The sequence below is a fragment of the Pseudorca crassidens genome, chromosome 9, assembly GCF_039906515.1.
Source record: "Pseudorca crassidens isolate mPseCra1 chromosome 9, mPseCra1.hap1, whole genome shotgun sequence".
Taxonomy (NCBI): domain Eukaryota; kingdom Metazoa; phylum Chordata; class Mammalia; order Artiodactyla; family Delphinidae; genus Pseudorca; species Pseudorca crassidens.
Window position 1 is genome coordinate 1,693,449 of NC_090304.1, and position 19,947 is coordinate 1,713,395.

Below are 19,947 nucleotides of genomic sequence, written 5' to 3' on the forward strand. Positions count from 1 at the left end.
AGAGAGGCCTGCAGGGTCAGGACCCCCACACGGTGAGCTCCCGGGCAGACCTCAGAGGTGTGGCCCCTAGCGTTGGGAGGCACCAGCCACTGGGGAGATGCCAGACCCTCCAGTCAGACTTGAGTTAGTATTTCTGTTGCCCATTTATGCTGTATGTCCTAACGCCATCACGCAGAGAACCACTCGGTGGGGCTCGGACCTGCCGAGGGCCTGGCCGAAGGCTCACAGGGTCTTCTATCCTTGGGGGTCTCGGGGACCTCCTGCCGCTGCCTCTGATGGGGAGGCGGAGGGGCCTGGGGCCTGCGTAATGCAGCCTGGCCGGGCAGATGCCTTTCCTGGGCAGACACCTCGGAGGGAGGGGCAGCTCCCCCGGGGAAGATGGGGCCCCAGCTCTGGGGACCCCACACCAGCCTGGCCCAAGGAGAGCCCTCAGCTTCCTCCCTAGGGCCACCCAATGCCCTCCTTCACCCTCCTCCGCCCGTGAAGAATGTGCCCACTGTCAGAGAGTAAAAATAGAAGCTGACACTTCCTGGGGGAGGGGGGCGGCCCTCGTCTCCTTCCCCCCCATCCTCGCCTCCTTGCGCCCCCTCCTCTGTTCTTGCTATACTTGGTAAGGGGCCTCAAGGCACAGCCCCTTCCCGCCCGTCCCACGCACCCGGGCCACACAGCCCCTGGCCAATGGGCTGCCGGGAAAGATCGAATGTCACTATAACATGAGAGCATGCGGCGAGCGGGCAGTGCCTGAGCCGGTCCTGTCCGCAGGGAGCTCCTGCCCATCTCTCCAGACCCAGCCGCAGGTCAGTATGTCTGAGAGCAGCCCCGGGACCGGGCCGGCCTGCTGTGTGCCGGTGGGCCTGGGTGCGTCCTGGGGCCCCGGGTGCAGGACGCTGTGCCGCCCTAGCCTTTTGCCACTTTAAGCATGGCGTCCTGGAGACCCAGGAAGCCACCGCAGGGTCCCAACGGCCTGGCGTGCTGGCATCGCGGGGTGACGTTCTCTGAACATCAGAGGCAGAGGAAGCCCTTCCAGACCAGAGTACAGGGGCAGGGGAGGCCCAAGAAGGAGGACGGAGGGGGCTCCCCGGAAGGCCTGGGGGTGAGCGGGTGGTCCCAAGGCAGATGGCTAGACAACGGTGACGATTCGAGGTGAAGAAGCCGGGAAGGGGCGCTGCCCAGGGCTTCGAGGCCACCTGCTGCGGTGCGGCCGCCCTCCCCGCCCTGGCGTTTCCACGGGGCTCTGCTAAGCTGAGGGGCGCCTCGGCCAGCTTCTCCCAGGAGGCTGGAGCCCTCGGCCCAGCGGCCACCGCCTCTAACGCTGCCGTCTGTAAAGACGACAGCTACGACGGTGGCTGGTGGGGTTCACCGCAGGAGTGGGTCTGGGGGAGGGGTGGCGGGGACCCCAGCAGCCCAGAGGCCAAGGCCTGGAGTGGATGGGGCCTGGGCTGGGGGGGGACAGAGGGAGGGGTGGGGAGCTGGGCGTCTGTCCTGTCTGCCCAAGGAAGACGTGTCCCACCTCAGCCTGGACGCGAGGAGCACGAACTCCCAGGAGGCCCCTCCTGTCCTTCCTGTGCCCCCTCGAACCAGGGCTCAGCTGACCCTCCTGACGTCATGGGATGGGGCGCCTTCACCGGGCAGCAGCCTCTCTGGTGCCCTCAATCATTCTGAGAGGAGATGGGATGTCGGGGGGGGGGGGCAAGGGTCAGGGAACAGGGTCAGGGCCCACAGCAAGCAAGCGGCAGGGCCTCCTGCCTCCCCGCCCCCATCTTGTCACTTGGGAAGGAAGGAAGGAGAGGGTGTCCCCAAGGAGCGGTGACCTCAGAGGCTGTTTTCACAATGGCCCCTCTGGGGGCAGGACATTAAATGGACAACTGGTTTCCTTCTCAGCTGTCGAAATGCCACCCTGCCCCCAAGCACACCGCACCCTGGGCCCCTCTCAGGGGGAGGGCGGGTGGGACAGAGCAGCCCGTGGTGTCAGCCCCAGGGCTTTGCTGGGAAGAAAAGGAGCCCAGAGCGGCCTCAGTTTCCCTCTTTAGAGGGTAGGACACCCTGCCTGGGTATGCGGGAGCCCGCCTGCATGGCCCCTGGGACTCTGGCCCAGAAGACAAGAGGCCCAGCCCCGGGGACAGGCGGGGGGTTGGCGGGGGCGGGGACGCAGGCCGAGACCTGAGCGGGGGCTGCCTTCCCAGTCCCCCCTCCCATCGTCTTGGGTTTCTGGGCAGAGGTGTCTTGGCTAATTCGGGTACCTATTTCTGGATGTCTCAGCTGCCACTGGCTCCTTAAAAATAACCCACCCCTGGACTCAGGCCACGACCACCCCTTGTCAAGGCGGCTGACAGGTGTCGGGCCCTGCCAGGGGGAGAGGTGGGCACAGTAGGGCGAGGACAGTGGGCTGGGCGGGGCGGGGGCCCGACACCCAGGGGCAGGGCCCACCAGGAGGGTTTGGGCCGAGGGACCGTGAGACCCCAGCTGTAGACCGAGCGAGAGGCTGTAACCTGAGGGGGCAGCAGAGCCCCGGGAAGGGACCTCAGGATGCGAGAAAACGCCTCGGCTTCCTGGAGGGCTTAGCAGAGACCCATCCGTTGGTTAATTTTGCATGGAGCTTAAATTGCTCTGGGAAAATTAACATTCTTGACAGAGGCTTCGGAAAACTGTTCCCACCTTAGCAATGCGATGTAAACGCATTTTTAGATGATGAACTTGTGTTTTTCTTATACAAATCTCCCGGGGCGGGGGGCCATAACTATTGTCTTCAAGCTGTAGCAAGTTGTCATGAACTCTGTTTTTCGAAACCCGGGGCCAACATTCTGATGCAGCTGCTCCGAGCGTTCCCAGGCCCGGCTGCCTCAGGTCTGTGTGGTGGCCAGCTCACGGATAGACGGTCCCCGAGAGCGCTGGCCCGGCGCCGCCCACACCTGGACACATGCAGCCAGGCCCGGGTACAGGCTTCCCCGCAGACGTTGACACGTTCAAGGGCATCCACAGGGCCTGGGAAAGCAGGCTGAGGGAGGGACGGGGCCGTCCACTCAGTTCTTGGAGGCCATGTGCGCCTGGCACGGGCACCAGGCTGAGGGGCCCCCACAGAGAAATAGCCCAGACCCCGTCCTCACGAGCCGGGGCTCAGTCTGCTGTCTGCTGGGGCAAGGGGGAGACGGGGGTGCATGTGGGGGAACAGAATGTCTCGTGCACGCTTGTGATTCTGGAAGAGGGCTCTGCAGAGGGCCACGGGAGACCCCAGGGGATCCCTGGGCACCCCCATAAGAGGACACGGGGTCCTAACGGGAAAGCGTCAGTCAGAGAAGGGAGCCTGGGCTCACACCTGAGGAGGGGGCCTTGTGGGGATGGCGGGCGGAAAGGCCAGGGAAGGTCCAAGGTTCCCACTCGGAGGTGCCAAGCTCTGTAATTTGGGGGCTCCCTGGGAGCCCCCCCCATCTAGGCCCGAGAGCAGAGACCACCAAGAGGGAGGTTTTGAGGCCGCAGCAGCAGCACGGCTCCGTGGTGCAGAGCAGCCCGCGGGCCCCCGCCCCCGCCCCCCGCCGGCCTGGACGAGCTGCGTGCATCCTGGATGACCCTCCTCAGGGAATGCTATAGAGAGGATGTCTGCCCTGCCACGACCTTCCAGCATCCCGTCCAGCTCCGGGAGTCCAAGCTCCAGGCTGGAGCCAGGGCAGGAAGGGGGGCGGAATGGGATCAGATCAGGGGCGAAGAGGGCTGGGGGGCCTGGAGCCCTGGAGGAAGCCAGGCGGCCTGCTGGGGAGGCCCCGAGCGCAGGAGCCGCCCGCCCAAGGCCGGAGAGTTGGCCCAAGACCCCTGTTGATGGGCGTCCCCTTGCAGCCCCACTCCAAGGGCCCATCCCCCACCCATTCCAGCCCCTCTAGGTCAAGGCAATTCGTAATCCTCACCCCGGTCTCCCTCCACCCCTGCAGAAACCACCCACCCACCATGTCTGACGAGGAAGTGTGAGTACCCGCCCTGCCTCGGGACCCCTGGACCTCGGCTGTGCTCAGAGGTCAGAGGACCCCCCGCCGAGAGCTCCCACCCCCCTCACCCCCCTCCCCCTCTCTCCCCCACAGTGAACACGTCGAGGGTAAGTGTGGAAGCCAGACTGTCTCTGCATCAGCCTCTAGACAGAAAGTCCAGGTGGGGAGGGCCAGCCGCTGCTGGAGCCTCTCCCAGGGAGCCCCCGTTGGAAGCCGCGTTCGATCGCCCCCTCTGTGAATGGGCTCCCACTCCTGCCCCTGCACCTCTTCTCAAAGGCCAGGGCCCGAGGCCCAGTCCCTGCACTGCAGGCTCGTCTGGGCAGCGGGGCTGCCCTCCCAGGATAGGACCTGGGCCTCCGCAGCCCAGACCCCTCCCCGGGAGCCACAGTCACCGCCAGAGCCTCCTCCTCCTCCCGGGCCCCTCTCTGGCCGGCCAGAGTGGCGTGGCAGTGGGCGACGGGGCAGGCGGGCGCCACCCTCCTCGCCTCCCAGGCTGGTCCCCGGCGCGCCCTCTAGCTGGCCCCTCTCCTTTGCTCTACCCCTGACAGAGGAGTAGAGAGGGACGGTAACCGAGGTAGCCCCGGAAGTCCCCCCGCCCCACATGTCCACTCTCGTCCCCAGGGGGCCTCCAGTCCCCCCCCACAGACTCACCAAGTAACTGTCCACCTTCCTCATCCTTAATCCCCACTTGCCATCACCCCTAACTGCCCACCTCGTTACTCGATTAACAGGAAGCACTCACTGATCCCTCATTAATACTTTTTGCATTGTTATGTGTTACTTATACATAATAACCTCATCCACGGTGTCCATGGTGTGTGAAGCTACCTGGGATTTGGTTGTGAAGACACTCACCCCGTTAATAGCAAGTCTGGGTGTGTGGGCCCTGCCTGCCTCTCCACAGCTCTGCCTCTCTCTGTCTCTGCCTTTGTCTCTGTCTCTGTGTCTCTCTCTGTTTCTCCCAGCATCCTCCCCTCCCCCCTCCCTCTGGGAGCAGGAACCTCCAGGCGGATCTGGAGACCCCTCCCTAGCCCAAGTCTGTGGGAGCCTCCTGGTGGGCCGTGCCCAGGCAGGCGTGGGAGCGGAGCCACGGCCCCTGGGAAGGGCGCGCACGGGTGGTTCTCAGGCCCGACGGGCGCTCGTGCGCGGCCGCTGGCACCCGCTCAACCGCGGGAAGGCTTTCCCGAACTCCACCAGGCAGGCTTCTCCTGTGGGGCGTTCTGGGCGCTAGGTTTTGAAAATATTTTGAAAACACTTGGCTGCCCTAACAACGTGAGCAAAACATTTCTTTTTCGGCTGAAAAGGTAGAAAGACTCCTTCTGAGAGGGAGCCGTGGCCCCGGGAGCCGCCCTTCGCCAGGGAAGGCGACGGGGCCGGGGGCACAGGTCCCCCGAGCTGGGTCCTCTAAGACCTGCCTTGGCCGCCCACGTTCAGGCCCACGTCTCCTGGGCTTGTCCCATGACACCTTCAGAGTCAGACTTAGCGAGACCCTCCGGTGCACAGGCACCGCAGTCCAGAGCAGGCTCCCCGCGGATGCGGAAGGGGCTCGGAGACCCCCAGGGCCGGGAGGAGGTCACACTGCAGAGGCGAGGCCGAGGCCTGAGCTCTCTGAGGTCCTGCAGGCCCTTGAAGCAGGGCCAGCCTCCCCCGGTCCCTGGAGCGCCTGCTGCCCACCACCCTCCCCTGCACCTGGGACTGCCTCCCTTCCTCGCCCCCACCACGTGGCCCCTAACAGCTGTCCTGTTCCCTCTCTCCCTCCTGCACCCTCTGGCTCCCTCCTCAGAAGAGGCCCAGGAGGAAGGTAAGTGGGGTCCAGGACCCCAGCCCCTCGCCCACCCTCCAGCCCTCTGCCCCCCGACCTCAGTGACCCTGCGTGCCTCCCCCGCCTAAGGACGTGCAGTGTGCTCCTGGCCTAACCTCTCCTCTCTCCTCCTGCCACCGCACACCCAGCGCCCCCCTCGCCTGCAGAAGCCCATGAGGTCCACGAGGAAGGTATGAGGACACAGGGCTTCTGGCCACATGGGGCGCCCGGGGCTGGCTGGGACACGCAGCGGGGGGCGGGGGGGAACAGTCAGGCGCCAGCCAGCCAAGGGGCCCCCACATGTGGCCCCAGCGTAACCCATTAACCACGGCCAGTGCTTGACCAGATAGGGGGCCCCGAGGGCCCGCACCCCCAAACATGGGCAGGGTGGCAGACGGGGTCCTCCACCCCCTGGCCCAGGGAGGGCTGGTCAGTGGGGGGACTGCTGGACCAGATGTAGACCTAGCTGCCCCGGAGACAGCCCTGAAGCCAGCCTTCCACCCCAGGGTGGGTACCTCAGAGCCCCGCAGCGCCTGACCCCTCGGCAGGGCCGGGGACCCGGGCTGGATCTCGGTGAGCACAGGGCGATGGCGGGGCAGGCCCCGCGGTCAGCGCCCTGAGCCGGGCCCGTCAGCCCCCCGCCGGAGCCCTTGTCACTCCCCAGCCGTGCTTGGGTCCTTGGTCAGAGCAGCTGAGGGCTGGCGCCTGCTGCCCGAGCACCCTGGCAGGCGTGTCTCCCACTCTTGGGCTGGTAGGAAGCTTCCTGGGCTACAGGCCCCCAGCCCCTTGTCCCACCCCGCCGGGTCACAGCCCTGCCCCTGCACGGAAGTCTTCTGGGGGCCTGAAGAAGGCGGGAAGAGGGGAGGCGGCAGAGGCAGGCAGGGTCCCGACAGCCCCGTGCCCAGCAGCGAAGTCCTGACAGGAGCAGAGAGCGGGGCGGGAAACTCCGAGGAGAGGCAGGGACGGGACCTGGGGGGACGCTGCCCCGGGCCAGCACTGCCCTTGTCTCGCTCACTCCTCGCACCCTCCCCACCCCTCGGCCTCGGCCACTGACCCTCCCATGGCCACCGGCTGTCTCCATTAACCTTGGATCCTTTCTCCTTTGACCCCTGACCCACGCATGGCCTCCTTAGTCCATGAAGTTCATGAACCAGGTAGGTGCCATGACTTCAGTCTCGTGTGGGCGCATGTGCACACGTGGCCGTGTGCGGGTGTGAGCTGCCTCCCGGCCGCGAAGAACGAGAGGGGCCGCGTAACCTACTCACCGTGTGTTCCGCTCTCCCGCGGCTCCCCTCCCCTCAGCCTCTGCCCCAAGGTTCACAGCTGGTTCTCTCTCTTCCCCCCCTTTCCCCCCACGGTGCCGCTTTTGCAGAGGAAGTCCAGGAAGGTAGGTTCGCCCCCGACCCCAGTCCCCGTACCGGGGCCTGAGCCCCCACCACTTCTTCCTCCTTCCCTGCATGACTCTCGCTGCCATTCCTGCTGGGGACAGGGTGGGGACAGTCAGGCCTGGGGCGCTGGCTCAGGCGGGACTGGCTGCCGGGAAGCAGGCAGAGGGCCTTCAGGGCTGGGGGCACGAGACCGTTCCCGGGTCGCCGGCAGGCAGATGGAGGTGGTCAGCCCGAGGTCAAGAGCAGAGCCGAGTGTAGGGCCTGAGACGGGTGTGGGCCTCGAGAGGGTTGTGCTGGGGTCCACTGGGACCCTCGGGATCCACCAGGGCTGGGTGGGGAAGAGCAGAGGAGGAGAGGCAGGGCAGGTGGCCTCCGCCCTGCCCCAGATAGCAGGGCAGAGAGGGGAAGTAAGGCGGGGGCTAAAGGAAGGGTGGAGAGGCAAGTGGGGTGAAGCAGAAAGTCAGGCTGAGGCTGAGGTGGGGATGTCGGGGACCCGGAACAGCTGGGGGCCTTGCGTGCAAACGAGCAATCAGTCAGGTCCCAGCATCCCACCCATCGCCTGGGCTGGAGCCAGACACACCCAGGCGCGAGGAGGCCCCCTGGGTGGGCCTGCCCTACCCGGGGTGGAGGTGACGGCGGTGCGGGCTCAAGTCAGCGCCCTAGTCGGGCAGCCCCTGCCTTCACACAATGTCTCAGGGGGCCACAGGGGGCCTCCCGGCTGGGCCAGAACCTGGAGCACAGCCCCCGAAGCGAGGCCACCTGTAAGAGAAAGGGATGTGCCGGCCCTGAGGGTCGGGCAGCGAATGCTGAGCCTTGCAGGAGCCGGGGTGCAAGCAAGGGCTGTGGTGGTCACAAGGTCACCAGGTCACCCTGGAACCGGCCCTGAGGCCAACAGACAGACAGACAGACAGGGCTGGCGATGCCGGGCCGCTGCCCGCCTGCCTGCTGCCTGGGGAGCTTTGCTGCGTGGTACCTGGCCTCCCCCCACACCCTCCCCTGGCGTCTGCTCCCAAAGCGCCGTCTCCCTCAGTCTCCCCAAGCTCATAGCCCCCCACCAGGTGCGGGGGGAAGTGACGTCAGGCCCGCCTGAAAACTGAGTCGTGCCAGGGGGCTGGGGGCGCTCTTTGTGGGAGTGGGGTTGGGTGCTAAGGAACCGTGCGATCTGTGAGCCGAGGGGGATGTGAGGGGAGACCCTGCCCAAGGCCCTCCCACCCCCAACAGGCCTGGGGCCAGACCAAGTGCAGGGGGCGTTGGCGGTTCAGACATGCTGACGGCCAGGCGTCATTGCCACCAAAGGGCCCAGGGCAGGGACTGAAGGATGGGGCTAGGGTGCTGCCAGGCCCCCTGCAGATCCCGGGCTGCATCCAGGCCGGCCAGGACCTCCCCAGGGCCCGGGGAGGCAGGGAGGGTCAAATGAAGCAGCCCCCACGTGAGGGCGGCTGGGTTAGCCCAGCCAGGTGGGGTCTCAGGTCTGAGGGCTGCAGCCCGGACAGGCCACCTGTCGTAAGCCCAGTCCTGTGAGATGGCCCAGCCAGGCTCTGCAAGAGAAGCCTCTTAAGGGGCTGGGACAGGCTCCCTTGGGAGTCAGGAGCCCCCGCCTTGGGGCCGAGCGGACGCAGGGCCCTTCGGGGCTCTGCGTGAGCACCCTCGTCTCCTTGGGCTGGGACTGACCAGGTCTGAGGCCCCAAGAAGCTTTATTAACCGAGTTGTTCCAGACCCCCTCGGGCTTCAGCCCAACCAAACCCAGGCGTTCGGTCCCCAGAACCGCTCACCCCCGGTGGAAAGACTCAAAGAAGCCGGCAGCCAGCACCCACAGGCCGTCAGCGGCCTCTCCAGCCACCGCCTCCTGGGGTGGGGCCGGGTCTCTCCTGGGGCATCCTGGCCGCACAGCTCCTCCAGCCCCTACCCAGATGCAAGTTCTCTGGCCTTCAGCTGGGGTCACAAACAGGGTCCAGGCCAACGCACACCCAGGGGAAGAGGGGTCGGGGTGTGCCCCCTGGCTGGCGTCTGCCCTGGGCCCTCACCCGTGCCCCTGCTCGCACCCCGACTCACCCCTGCTGCCCTGCCGCTTCCTCTTGCGTGTGCACTTTCCTGAAGATGCCGAGGAAGGGTGGGAGGGTGAGGCAGGTAAGGCCCCTGGCCGCACGCAGCTCGTCCGCACAGACCCGCAGACGCGCCTGCCCGCCTGTCTGTCCTCTTCTCCCAGCACCGGGGCCTCCGAAGGCCAGGTCTTGCAGCTTCGCTCTGCGTTTGCCTCGGGACTTAGCACTGCCTGACGCCACGATGGGGCGGTCAGTGGGGAACGGCCAGCAGACCGGAGCCTGGGCAGGGGAATGCTCCCCCCACCCCCGGTCTTTGCCCCCCCTCCGCCCCCCCCACCGCCATCTCTGGTCTTTCTCTCCTGCCTCTGCCCCCGAGGATGCTCTATGTCTGGGCTCCGTTTTCGCTTCTCCCGCCGGTGTCCTGGGCCCCGCACCCGAGCTCCTCTCCTCAGACCCCACAGGGACCTCCGTGGGCCCAGAGTGGGGGCAAGACCCCCTTTGCCCCTGGTGGGGTCTTTGCCCCCAGCCTGAGCCCCCAGGGACCCGGTGGCCGGAGTGCGCTGTCCATCTCACTTGGTCTCTCTCCCCTCTCCCCTCTCCCCACGCCGGTGCCCTGCTGACCAGAGGAGAAGCCAAGACTCAAGTGAGTGTGGGGTGGGCAGGGATGGACGTCGGGCGGGTGGGGCGGGCAGGGTGAGGCCTGGAGCCCAGGCTTGGAGGAGAAGCCCGGGCGGGCAGGCTGGACGGGGCCCGAGGCCACCTGCGGAACCAGGTGCCCCAGGGCTGGGCTCCAGGCCCCCGAGGAAGCAGCAAAGTGCATCAGGCTCTGGAAACCCCACCCCCTGAGAGCAGCAGCTGCTTCTTTGCTCCTTGGTTTGGTGTTGAAGGTTCCAGATTTCTGCTGAGGCATCATGGGAATGGGGTCACTGGGGACAGCCCCCCCCACACACACAGGTGGGGGTCAGACCTCCCAGAGACGGGCAGAGACAGACTCTGGAAGTCCAGTCGGGCGTGGTTCTGCCCCGGATCATCCAGTGTTGGCAAGGAGGGCTTCCTGCAGGAGGAGACAATGGACGGAGGGAGGAAGGGGTGCAGGAAGTTGGGGAAGACAGGGCAGAGAGAGGGAGGCCCCACGCAGCTCCCTGTGCCCTCTCCGGCCCCCCTGTACCGGCCTGCTGCCCTCCATCTCCCAGGGCCCTAGATGTGAAATAGGCGTGAAAGTGGGGCGGTGGGAAGGAGGGTCTCACCCCTGAAATCCACTTGGGAACAAAACCTTGACCGCAGCCACGATCCTTCCCTTCACGGGGGCCTCGACCCTCTCTGGGGAACCATCTTCCTTGCTCGAAGGGACTTTCTTTCTCTCGTTTTGCCCACATGTCAGTGAGTGGTTCAGAGATGTTTTGTTTTAATCCGACTTTCCTGACTTTTCTGTTTCTGATAAGTACGTACGAAGCCACGGCACTTTGCACATGCTTCACCCCCCCATCCTTCAGAGGATCCATGCCTGCCTTTGCTCTGCACAGGATGGAATGTCAGCGCGTATGAGCGCACGCCAAGTGTTCGCTCCCACTTAGGGGAGCCTTACGGACTCTCCAAAGAAGACTGGAAATATGTGAACGTATAGCCAGCACATTTCCGTCCGTTACACTTTATTTTTCAGCAGTTTTAAAGAAAGCTGCCGGGTCACAAGATATTTTCTAGTTTTAAAAAAATGTTTGTGTTTTCATTATGAAAATAAAACACCTCATTAAAGAAAATTTGGAAAATACGTAAAAGTCCAATGAAAAAAAATCATCTATAACTCTCCCACCCCGCCTGCCAGACTGCGGAAAAGAGTAGAAAGGAATAAAAAGGCCTTATTTCTTCCTACTCTTTTTCCATGCATCGGGCTCGGAAAAAAAGACTGAAACTGAGCTGTTTTTCAAACATCGTCCTGTCTATACAGCCTTGAATTCTGCTTTTTTTTAAAATGCAGCGCTGTTTCTAAGTATTTTTCCATGTTTTTACATAGTCTTCTTAAATATTTTGAATGGCCACATAATATTCCATCAATTGGACAAACCATAATTTTCCTAACCATTCCTCTATTGCAGGATATTAAGGCTTTCCCCAATATTTTACTATCATAAATAACGCTGGGTGGAAAGCATTTTCTGTCTTTCGGGTTATTTCCCTAGGCCTCATTCCCAGAATGGAATTACTGGGTCAAAGAGTAGGAACGTTCTTAAGGCTTTTGATATCGTCTGCCAAACGGCTTCCACGAGGGCCGCCAGCGCGGTCTCCACGCCGCATGCCCGGGGACCGCGACGTGCCTGCACACGGAGCCTCTGACGGATGGATGAGAAACGGCCTCTCTGGGTTGTTTTCCTTCACATTCCTTTGATGGCCTTTCCCTCGTGTGTTGACTGGTGGTCTTTCTTCTTGGGGAGCTGCTAGCTTACGCTCTCTGCCCATTTATCTAACGGCGGGGGTGTCTCTGTGTTTTCTTAATCATCAGTTTGCATAAGGATATAAGTCTTCTCTGTATTTGCTGAAAAGATTTTTCTAGTCTGGTTTTTCTTTCCCCCCTTTTGCGCTGTGTCTTTTTCCATGTCCATAAGTTTTTCATTTGCATGGAGTTCCCGAGCAGGACCTTCCGAGCTTAGAAAATCCTTTCCTGCGCCAGCATCCCGGTCCATATTCAGTTCCACTTTCTTCTTTTTTGAAGAAATTGTTGTTGTTCTTGTTGATTTAACTCTTTGCTCCATCTGAAATGTATTCAGGGGAGGGTGGAGAGCATGGCTGTTACAGCCGGCCGGATTCAGGGAGAGGTCTCATTTCTTCTTCGCACTGCTTTCTGCCCGGCCCCCCTTCCTCTGGGTCCCCAGAAAGAAAGATCAAAGAGAGGCCAGAGAAACGCAAAGGGTCATCCGAGACAGCCGTTCCTGACCGCAGAGGCCAAAGGCCCTGGGAGGGTGTGCGGTGACCACCCTGCCCTCTGGTCTGACCTCGCCACATTTGTTTATTTGTTTGAGAAAGAAAGCTAGGCTACCCTTCCTGGACAGAGGGGGGCGAGACAGCTCTTGCGAGGTCCAGAAGTTGGCAAAACAGAGGGATGCTTGAAACCTCCTCGAAGGGTCAAGCCATTCTGGGGACAGTAGGTTATATGTGTGATAAGAGCAAAGGTCAGGCAGTGCATCCTCAGCCAGGTGCCAGGCTGAAGGCGGGAGGGCCAGGCCGGGTCGGGTCAGGCCAGCTGTCCCGGTGGGGTCCCCACTCGTCTCCACTCACGAGCCTCTCTCTCTTCTTCAGACTCACGGCTCCTAAGATCCCGGAAGGGGAGAAAGTAGACTTCGATGTAAGTTTCGGGGACCCAGAGCAACACACCCTCCCCGCAGCCCCCAGCTTCCAGGCTGCAGGCTAAGCCTGAGGAGGCCACCTCCTCTAGAGCAGCCAGAGCTCAGGCTCCCTGGTTCCACGCAATTCTGCTTTAATTCATTCCTGGACCGGAAGAAACTCCTCCAGTAATAGATACTTTTCTTCCCTCCTCCCCCCACCCATCCATCCATCTGTGCGTCCATCCATCTGTCCTTTTCTCCATCCATCTGTATCCTTCATCCCTCCATTCATCAGTCCGTCCATCCGTCACCCACCCAACCATCTATCCACCCATCATCCATCCACTCAACCAGATACTCACCCACCGATCTACACATCCATGCTTTCCTCCACCCACCCGCCCACCCACCTATCCATCCATCCTCTGCCCACCCAACCATCTATCCATCCATCCAGCCAGCCAGCCACTCAACCAGATACTCACCCACCGATCTACACATCCATGCTTTCCTCCACCCACCCGCCCACCTACCTATCCATCCATCCTCCACCCACCCAACCATCTATCCACCCATCCATCCATCCACTCAACCAGATACTCACCCACCGATCTATACATCCATGCTTTCCTCCACCCACCCACCCACCCACCCACCTATCCATCCATCCTCCGCCCACCCACCCACCTATCCATCCATCCTCCACCCACCCAACCATCTATCCACCCATCCATCCATCCATCCACTCAACCAGATATTCACCCACCGATCTACACATCGATGCTTTCCTCCACCCACCCACCCACCCACCTATCCATCCATCCTCCGCCCACCCACCCACCTATCCATCCATCCTCCGCCCACCCACCCACCTATCCATCCATCCTCCGCCCACCCAACCATCTATCCACCCATCCATCCATCCATCCACTCAACCAGATACTCACCCACCGATCTACACATCCATGCTTTCCTCCACCCACCCGCCCACCTACCTATCCATCCATCCTCCGCCCACCCAACCATCTATCCACCCATCCATCCATCCACTCAACCAGATACTCACCCACCGATCTATACATCCATGCTTTCCTCCACCCACCCACCCACCCACCCACCTATCCATCCATCCTCCGCCCACCCACCCACCTATCCATCCATCCTCCGCCCACCCAACCATCTATCCACCCATCCATCCGTCTGTGCATCCACCCATCTGTCCTTTCCTCCAACCACCTATAGCCTTCATCCATCCATTCATCTATCCGTCCATCCACTCATCTACCCATCGTCCATCCACTCATCTACCCACTCATCCACGTACCCACCCACCCACCCATCCACTCACCCATCCATTCCCCCACCCATCCATCTGTGTATCCAACAGGCTACCTCACTCCCCAATTTCCTCCCTGCCCGATCCACGTAGGGCACCTCTGGGCACGACAATGGGGCCATGTCAGGGCCAGTCCGTCCCAGGGGGGCTGACTGACCTCAGGGCCGCGCCTGGCCTGGACTCACCACGGGGAGGGCACCGCTCCTACCCTGTGGCTAAGGGAGCAGGCAGCCGCCAGCCCCCAGGAGGGCCAGGGAGCCCGGCGTTCCGGAGGAGGGCTGGGGGTGACAGGCCTGTTCCACACAGGACATCCAGAAGAAGCGGCAGAACAAAGACCTCATGGAGTTGCAGGCTCTCATCGACAGCCACTTCGAGGCCCGGAAGAAGGAGGAAGAGGAGCTGGTCGCGCTCAAGGAGAGAATCGTGAGTGCCGGCAGCCGTGGGCGGGCGTGGGCCCGGGGTGGCCAGGCCGCAGTGACCCGGCCCTCGTCCGGCTGCAGGAGAAGCGCCGTGCGGAGAGAGCTGAACAGCAGAGGATCCGGGCCGAGAAGGAGAGGGAGCGTCAGAACAGGCTGGCGGTGAGGCACCCCCCCAGCCCCCGGCCCCAGAAACACCGGGCTCCCAGACCCCCCTTCTCCCGACGTTCCCCTTGACACCGGCCAAGGACCCGGGCCGGTGGCTAAGGTCCCCACGCCCTGCAGGACCCCCGCGAGAGGGCTGACCCGACCAGGACCTGGACCTTCCAGAAGGTTCCAAGCCCAGGCAGTCCTCGATGCCTGCCCTGAGGTCTTGGGGTGGGGTCTCCGCAGGAGGAGAAAGCCCGGCGGGAGGAAGAGGACGCCAAGAGGAAGGCCGAGGACGACCTGAAGAAGAAGAAGGCCCTGTCCTCCATGGGCGTCAACTACAGCAGCTACCTGGCCAAGGTGAGCACGGGGCCTGTGGCCCGGGGGTCCCCGCCACGCCCTCAGGCCGGCCGTGCTACGTCCCCACTGTCGTGTCCCCTCAGGCTGACCAGAAGAGAGGCAAGAAGCAGACGGCCCGGGAGATGAAGAAGAAAGTCCTGGCCGAGCGGCGGAAGCCCCTCAACATCGACCACCTCAGCGAGGAGAAGCTCACGTGAGGACGCCCCTCGGGGTGTGGGGGGGCCCGGCCCCAGCCTCCCGGGGCTGACCTGCCAACCTCCCTCTCTGTCGCTCCCTCCCCAGGGACAAGGCCAAGGAGCTCTGGGAAACCCTGTACCAGCTGGAGACCAACAAGTTTGAGTACGCGGAGAAGCTGAAGCGGCAGAAATACGAAGTGAGCTAAGCTCCTGTGCCCTCGTCTGCCGGCGGGCACCCCTGGGCACCCCGAGTCCCCCCGGACCCCGCCGAGGCCCCTGTCCTGCGGGGGCCCTGCCTGGGTGTCCTCCAGGCCAGTCTCCCCACATCGTTCTGGCTCCCAGGGCTGGCGGGAGGGAGCATTGGGGCAGAGTGCCCTCGGGGGGCTGGGGGGAGACCGTGGAAAGCCAGCAGTGTCCCAAGCCCACCAGGTTGGCACCAAGCTCCTCTGTGGTGGGGGTCCTCCCCAGTCCCCTCCCAGGCCCCCAAGCTCAGAGCTGGGGAGGGGGCTGGGACAGTGCCCCTCCCCCGGGGGCTGGGCGCCAGGAGTTGCCTGAGAGGGGCTCACGACTCAGGACGGCAGCCCTGGGTGGACACCATCCCTCGGAGTCTGGGCCTGGGGGTGGGGCTGGGGGCACCAGTCCTGGGGAAGGACCCGCTGCGTGAAGCACAGACCCTTCTGGCCTCCAGGGTCCCGGGGAAAGGACCTTCCACTCTCAGGGCACCTCTCCCAGCTTCCTCTACTGGCCCCTGAGATGGAGGGTGTGGGAGACCAGTACTGACAGACAGGCAAGTCCTGCCTCCTTCTCAGGATCCCGGTGCCCTTGGGCGAGTTGCCTGGTCTTCCTGCGCCTCGATTTCCCCACCTCTAACTGGAGCAGGACCACGCCCCTCCCAGGCCACCCCCAGGGGCCTGTGTATCGCTGCCGGCCTGCAGGCAGGACCAGGCGCGGGGGCATCACGGCTCTCTGCTGATACTCCCCTGGGAGGGCCGGCCTCGGAAATGGGCTTCAGAGAGAGCCCAGAGCGGCCCTACTCCTGTCCAGGAGGCTGAGCCAGGGCCGAACTGCTGCCTGATAGACTGTGCATGGCCCACGATGGGTCCCCGGGCGCTAAAAGAAACACACGAGCCCTGGCCCAGAATAGCCCAGCGCACGGTGGGTGCCGGAGCCTCAACTGCCCACCCAGCCCCCTAACCGTCTCGGTCTTTCTAGATCATGAACGTCCGGGCCAGAGTGGAGATGCTGGCCAAGTTGTAAGTAGCCGGGGTCCACCCTGGGCCGGGCTCTGAGTGTTCATGCACGGTGGGCCTCTCGCATGGCGAAAACCTGGGTCGTTGCAGGTGTCGGCGGCAGGGGGCACGGAGACCCCGGAGGCCTTCCTCTTCTCCTCCCGCCTTCCTCCTCCCCCCTGCCTGCCACCTGGGGGCTGCTGAGGCTGACCTGCTGTCTCGGCTGGCAGCGGGGGCCGGGCCTTGCCTTCCCCCAGCCTCCCCCCGGGCAGTCGGCAGGAGAGAGCAGCTGGGCGGAGGACTGAGAGGCTGCAGGGCTCTGAGCTCGGGCCCACCAGGTAGGGGCTCTGCTTGCAAGCCTCGCCTCCGCCCCGTGCCCCCTGCCCCACATCCCGCAGAGTCTGGAAGGTAAGTGGCAGCTCCTGGGCTGCTGTGTGTCATAGCCCAGGTCTCCAGCTCGGGCCATCAAGAGTAGGTCGGAGGCACAAGCCCAAGGGTCCTCCAACCAAAGGAGCCGGGACGCAGTAAGAGCGCCGAGACCTGCCAGGGCCGCCGAGGGGCCCACAGGGCAGGAGGCCACTCCCCGGCCTGGCCCTGCTTGGACGTGGCAGGTAAGTCGCCTGTGTTGTTTGCAGATTACCAACCTCAGGAGCCGCATCGACCAGGCCCAGAAGCAGTGAGTAGCTCTACCTGTCCCTTGCTCTGCACGGGACACACGGCCCCACGGGTCAGCTGCCACGGGCGCGCCAGGGCCCTGGCGATTTCAGCCTGTGTCGGTGGCAGCTGGCCTTCAGCAGGGTAGTAACAGGACTAGCCAGACGGCCACCTAGGCCAGCATGTCGGGACCCTGCACCCCTGGACCCACAGCCTCCTCTCAGCCCTAACCCCAGAGCCCAGAAGGATGGCAGCTTGGGGGAGGGCTGGCAGGAGCCCCCTGGGCAGCCTTCAGAGTGGCCTGGTGAAGCCAGACTGGGCTCCTGGACGTACCAGCAGCGTGTCACTTCAAAGGTGGCCTGGGACCAGGAATCAGGGGCCTGGGCTTTGTCACCAGCCCCTCCGTGGCCCTGGGTGAAATCACTGGTTCCTCAGGACGGTGAACCCTCGGGGTCCACAGGACCCTTTACAATAACTGCTGGGTAAGGCCCGGAGAGGGATTTTGTCCCGGAGCCTGGTGGCCCGGATGGGGCGCGCCCCAAGGTGGGCAGTGGGGCTGGTGAAGGAGACGCGCCCTCCTCCCTGCCTCCGTGCAGGGCAGGGGTTTTTGCAGGTCCCTTTGAGAGGGGGCCGTTTGGCCAGGTATGTGCATGAGCACGTGTGTGTGCGTGCGTGTGCATGGCTGGGAGGGTTCTCAGGCTGTGGGCACAGCCCCAGCGCCGGGCCTTCTCCTGAAGCCTTGGGAGCTGCAGGGCCCATTCCAGCCCGAAGCCCAAAAAAGAGCTCTGATCACCAGCCCATCCTAACTCGCCCCCAGCTCGCTCCCGGCTCACTGGCGTGCAGAGGGCTCAGCCAGATGCAGCGGGTTCCTAGGACCACCATCCCTTGGGGTGGGACATCCCGACCCCAGGGTCCAGTTCTAGCCAGTGGCTGATTCTGGAACAAGACCCTCCCTGCTGCCGAGTCCACCAGGCTGGGACTGCTGGCCTGGAGTGCAGGACCAGAATAGCCCACTGCCCCAGGAGGCTGTGACTCAGGGCGCAGAGACTCTTTTCAGGACAAAGTAGCTGGGAAGGTGGCAGCTTCCCACGCGGTCTGCTTGACGTAGGGCCCCAGAGTCTCCCTGCCGCCTGTGTCTCGAGCCCCTCGGGTGGGGGAGGGAGGGAGGGGGAGGGGGACCAGGCTCTCGCCAGCCCCCACTTAGCCTCACAGACTCCCTCTGCGCAAAGCCGCCCGAGCCTGGCTAGGCAGGTACAGGTGAGTCACTGCTGCTGGATTGGAGCTGGGGGACGCGCTGGGGCTTCCAGAGCCGGGCCGGGCAGAGCTGCCAGGGGCCAGGGGAGGGGTTGGCCAGGGTCCCGGATACCCTCATGCTCAAGACCACCTTGCTTCCCATTTGTAGCAGCAAGAAGGCCGGGACCACGGCCAAGGGCAAAGTCGGCGGGCGCTGGAAGTAAAGCAGCCGAAGAAGTTCCCAGAGGCAGAGACCCTCAGCCTGTGGGGCCCACGTGGAGGCATCCAGCTCCCGGGCACCTCCTGTGTCTCTGTCCGCGCTGCCCCCAACCTCTGGGGTCTGTAAATAAAGCTAGCAGACTCCCCTCGGACAGGTGTGCCCTGGCTCATGGATGGGGCCCTGGGGGGCGGTGGCCATTCTGCAGCTAGGGTGCCCGCAGGACCCTGGGCAGTCATCTTAGGGGGTCAGCTCAGGAGACCGCGGGGCCATGGCTCTACTCTGCCGTGAACGCTATGCCCCGGACACCCACCGGCTCTGCCAGTGGCTTCCACTTCTGTCAACGGGTTTTCACCCCTAGAACCTTCTGTCTCCATTCCGAGAGCCCACACACTGCTCAGTTCTCCACCCCAGCGCCCAGCCCCCCAGGTCAGCTCTGAAGCTGGTTTGGGGCGGTAGAGCTTGGCTTTTGCAGGGGGTCTGGGAGGCAGGCCCAGGGCACAGTGGGACACTTCACAAACGTCCCCCAGAGATGGGGCGGAAGGAGAGTCCAGAGCACGAGAGGTGCACACAGCCCCAGGAAAGGAGTGGAAAAGCACATTTCAGGGAGCAGACACAGCAAACACAGACCGTTCTTTCTATATTATCTGAGAATACAGTGCTCACTGTGTAATAAGTCTGAAAGTCCTGACCAAATAGAATTACGGAAAATATAAATCACAAAAATTGGATCAAGACATAGGAGCTCGCACAGCCAAGTATCCACAGAGGAAGTTGCCGGAGTCTGGACCCGCCCCCTAGGAAGGCTCTGCAGAGCGGTGGAAAGTAGGGAGCATCTCCGATCAGCCCGCCGTGGGGGCCGGGACCCCGACAACAAGGTCGCCCGCCCAGATGGCACATGGCACGCAACCCAACGCACACATCCGTGCCCCCTCACGTGCCCTCCCCCGCATATACATCCATAGATATGCGTGGACTGCGCCCCTCCCCACCCCCATGACAGGGCAGTTTGCAGTCGGTGTAAATACCCTGAGCACAGCCACTGTGCTTTCCTGCAGGGATTCAAAGATGAACACCTTCATGTAGTAAATGGTGGGGTCCGTTGACCCCCAGCACTGTCCCTCCACTCACACAGAACTAACGGGACTCAAGCTGCCCTGGGGAGAGGTGGTCAGCACATGCGAGAAGCAGATTCAGCTCACCGAGATTGTACAGATTCAGAACAACGTGCGCTGAGTCACACATGGCGGAAGCCCAGGGAATGAACAAGTCCGGGATCTGAGTGGGAGATTTTCAAGCACGTCTCATAGTCACAGAGAGGTCAGGAGGATCTAAGTTGAGGGGGCAGGCATGTGAGGTTCAAAGAAAACAGTTAGACTCGACCGATGGAGGTTGATGGACCACGGTTCCTCCAATCTAGAGCGGCGTGTGAAACATTTCAGAAGCAGATTATAGAGGAGGATTCAGAGCAAGTCTCAGGCTCTAATGGGAATGTCCCAGCCAACGATCTGCGGCCCAGTCAGAACCAAGGGCAGGTAGCTTATTAGCGGACGTTTAGAAATGCAAAAACACACTGAATAGATGAGGAGTCACAGAGGAAATTGGGATGGGACTTGGGAAGCACCTTGGAGCTGAGCGATAATGCGGGACCAGAGCA

The 19,947-nt window shown here is 63.1% G+C and overlaps 1 protein-coding gene across 5 annotated transcripts; it reads left to right on the forward strand.

Moving 5' to 3' along the window:
* Window positions 1-662: 662 nt before the first annotated feature.
* Window positions 663-18,444, forward strand: TNNT3 (troponin T3, fast skeletal type). 5 transcript variants are annotated; one of them, XM_067747906.1, is made up of 16 exons: window positions 663-797; window positions 3,921-3,953; window positions 4,068-4,081; window positions 5,758-5,775; window positions 5,925-5,966; window positions 6,909-6,929; window positions 7,148-7,162; window positions 9,830-9,848; window positions 12,497-12,542; window positions 14,165-14,281; window positions 14,359-14,436; window positions 14,668-14,781; window positions 14,865-14,974; window positions 15,064-15,154; window positions 16,170-16,210; window positions 18,243-18,444. In XM_067747906.1, exons 2-16 carry the CDS (start codon window positions 3,937-3,939, stop codon window positions 18,295-18,297), a joined length of 798 nt encoding a protein of 265 aa, XP_067604007.1. In that variant the 5' UTR covers window positions 663-797; window positions 3,921-3,936; the 3' UTR covers window positions 18,298-18,444. The 5 variants fall into 5 exon arrangements, with proteins under 5 accessions (XP_067604007.1, XP_067604009.1, XP_067604006.1 ...); XM_067747905.1 differs by lacking the exon at window positions 16,170-16,210 and adding an exon at window positions 16,822-16,862 and having other exon boundaries at window positions 670-797; XM_067747908.1 differs by lacking the exon at window positions 7,148-7,162.
* The last annotated feature ends 1,503 nt before the right edge of the window (window positions 18,445-19,947 follow it).